The 1,778-nt window shown below is 59.8% G+C and overlaps 1 protein-coding gene across 1 annotated transcript in view; it reads left to right on the top strand.

Moving 5' to 3' along the window:
* Positions 1 to 1,728, top strand: part of LOC102264261 (BTB/POZ domain-containing protein 6) — a 3,206-nt gene extending 1,478 nt beyond the window's left edge. The window contains exon 2 of the mRNA XM_005874648.2: positions 401 to 1,728. Coding sequence (XP_005874710.1) covers positions 401 to 1,375 — 975 coding nt within the window. The 3' untranslated portion in view covers positions 1,376 to 1,728. The remainder of the gene's footprint in view (positions 1 to 400) is intronic.
* Positions 1,729 to 1,778: the final 50 nt, after the last annotated feature.

Genomic DNA, 1,778 nt, shown 5'->3' with positions numbered 1-1,778 from the left:
CACAAATTTTTGTGCACCGGGCCTCTAGTCCTATCTAATAATAGACAAACATGGCAATTCACTGTACCTTCGCTACGCTTCCCATTGGCTAATCAGGGCGATATGCAAATTAACCGCCAACAAAGATAGCGGTTAATTTGCATATGTAGGCGCAATGCTGGGAGGCAAAAGGGGAAGGACGGAAGAAGCTGCCTGCCGCTGAGGTGATCGGAAACCCAGGCAGCAGGCAAGAGCTGGGTGGCAGGGCAAAGGCGGCCCCCGCCCGTGATTGGAGAAGCGGCACTGCCTTTGCCCGCCCCCCCGCCGGTGATCAGAAAAGCTGTGCGGGGCAGGGAAGAGGCGGCCGCTGGCAGCTGCCTCTTCCCTTCCCCCCACCGCCAGTGATTGGTGATTGGAGAAGCCGGGTGGGGCAGGGAAGAGGTGGCTGCAGGCGAAAGCCTGCGCACACTTCCTGGAGACGAGCCTGGAAGCCAAGAATGCCTGTGTCCTGCTGTCGCAGAGCCGGCTGTTTGAGGAGCCCAAGCTGACCCAGTGCTGCTGGGAGGTCATTGATGTGCAGGCGGAGATGGCCCTGCGGTCTGAGGGCTTCTGCGAGATCGACTGGCAGACCCTGGAGGTCGTCGTCACCCGGGAGGCCCTCAACACCAAGGAGGTGGTGGTCTTCGAGGCCGTGCTCAACTGGGCTGAGGCCGAGTGCAAGCGGCAGGGCCTGCCCACCACCCCGCGCAACAAGAGGCATGTCCTGGGGCCGGCCCTCTACCTGGTCCGCATTCTGACCATGACCCTGGAGGAGTTTGCCAATGGCACTGCCCAGTCGAACATCCTGACGCTGGAGGAGACCCACAACATTATCCTGTGGTACACGGCGGCCAACAAGCCCCCGCTCGACTTCCCGCTGACCAAGAGGGGAGGCCTGGCCCCACAGAGGTGCCACCGCTTCCAGTCCTCGGCCTACTGCAGCAACCAGTGGCGCTACCGAAGGCGCTGCAACAGCATCCAGATTGCAGTGGACAGGAAGGTGTTTGTGGCGGGGCTGGGCCTGTACGGATCCAGCTCCGGGAAAGCCAAGTACAGTGTGAAGATCGAGCTCAAGCGCCTGGGAGTGGTCCTCGCCCAGAACCTGACCAGGTTCGTGTCCGATGGCTCCAGCAGCACCTTCCCGGTCTGGTTCGAGCACCCGGTGCAGGTGGAGCAGGACACCTTCTACACGGCCAGCGCCGTGCTGGACGGCAGCGAGCTCAGCTACTTCAGGCAGGAGGGCCTGATGGAGGTGCATTGTGGGAAGGTGACCTTCCAGTTCCAGTGTTCCTCCGACAGCACCAACCGCACCGGGGTGCAGGGCGGGCAGATCCCCGAGCTCATCTTCTACGCCTGAGGCCGTGGGCGTGCGGGCACTGGGGGGATGGAGGGCCGGACCCTTTCTCCTTGGCAGGACAGGCTTCAGGACTCCTAAACTTTTGTGCACAGCTGGCTGTAGCCAGAGGTATAAATGAGACGTTTCTACATGGCCAGAGCCCGGTTCTGAATACAGGAGGCTGGGCCTCATCACATCTCCTGCATATTGGGATGCACACTAAGGTGGAGGGCGGATTTGGGGGTGGAGGGCAGCCCAGACCCCACCAGTGGTGCCCACACCACCTGCTTTATGGGCTTGGCCGTCCCTCCCACCCTCCTAGATTTTGTTCTGAGTTGTTCTAAGCTTAAGACCTTCCCTCCAAATCTAAAACCTGGGAAAGGTCATTTTTAAAAAAATGTCAAGAAATTATTAAAAATACAGG

Source organism: Myotis brandtii, unplaced genomic scaffold (genome assembly GCF_000412655.1).
Source record: "Myotis brandtii unplaced genomic scaffold, ASM41265v1 scaffold449, whole genome shotgun sequence".
In the NCBI taxonomy this organism is placed as follows: domain Eukaryota; kingdom Metazoa; phylum Chordata; class Mammalia; order Chiroptera; family Vespertilionidae; genus Myotis; species Myotis brandtii.
Note: the sequence above shows the minus strand (reverse complement) of the source record. Positions and strands in the feature narration are given on the sequence as shown.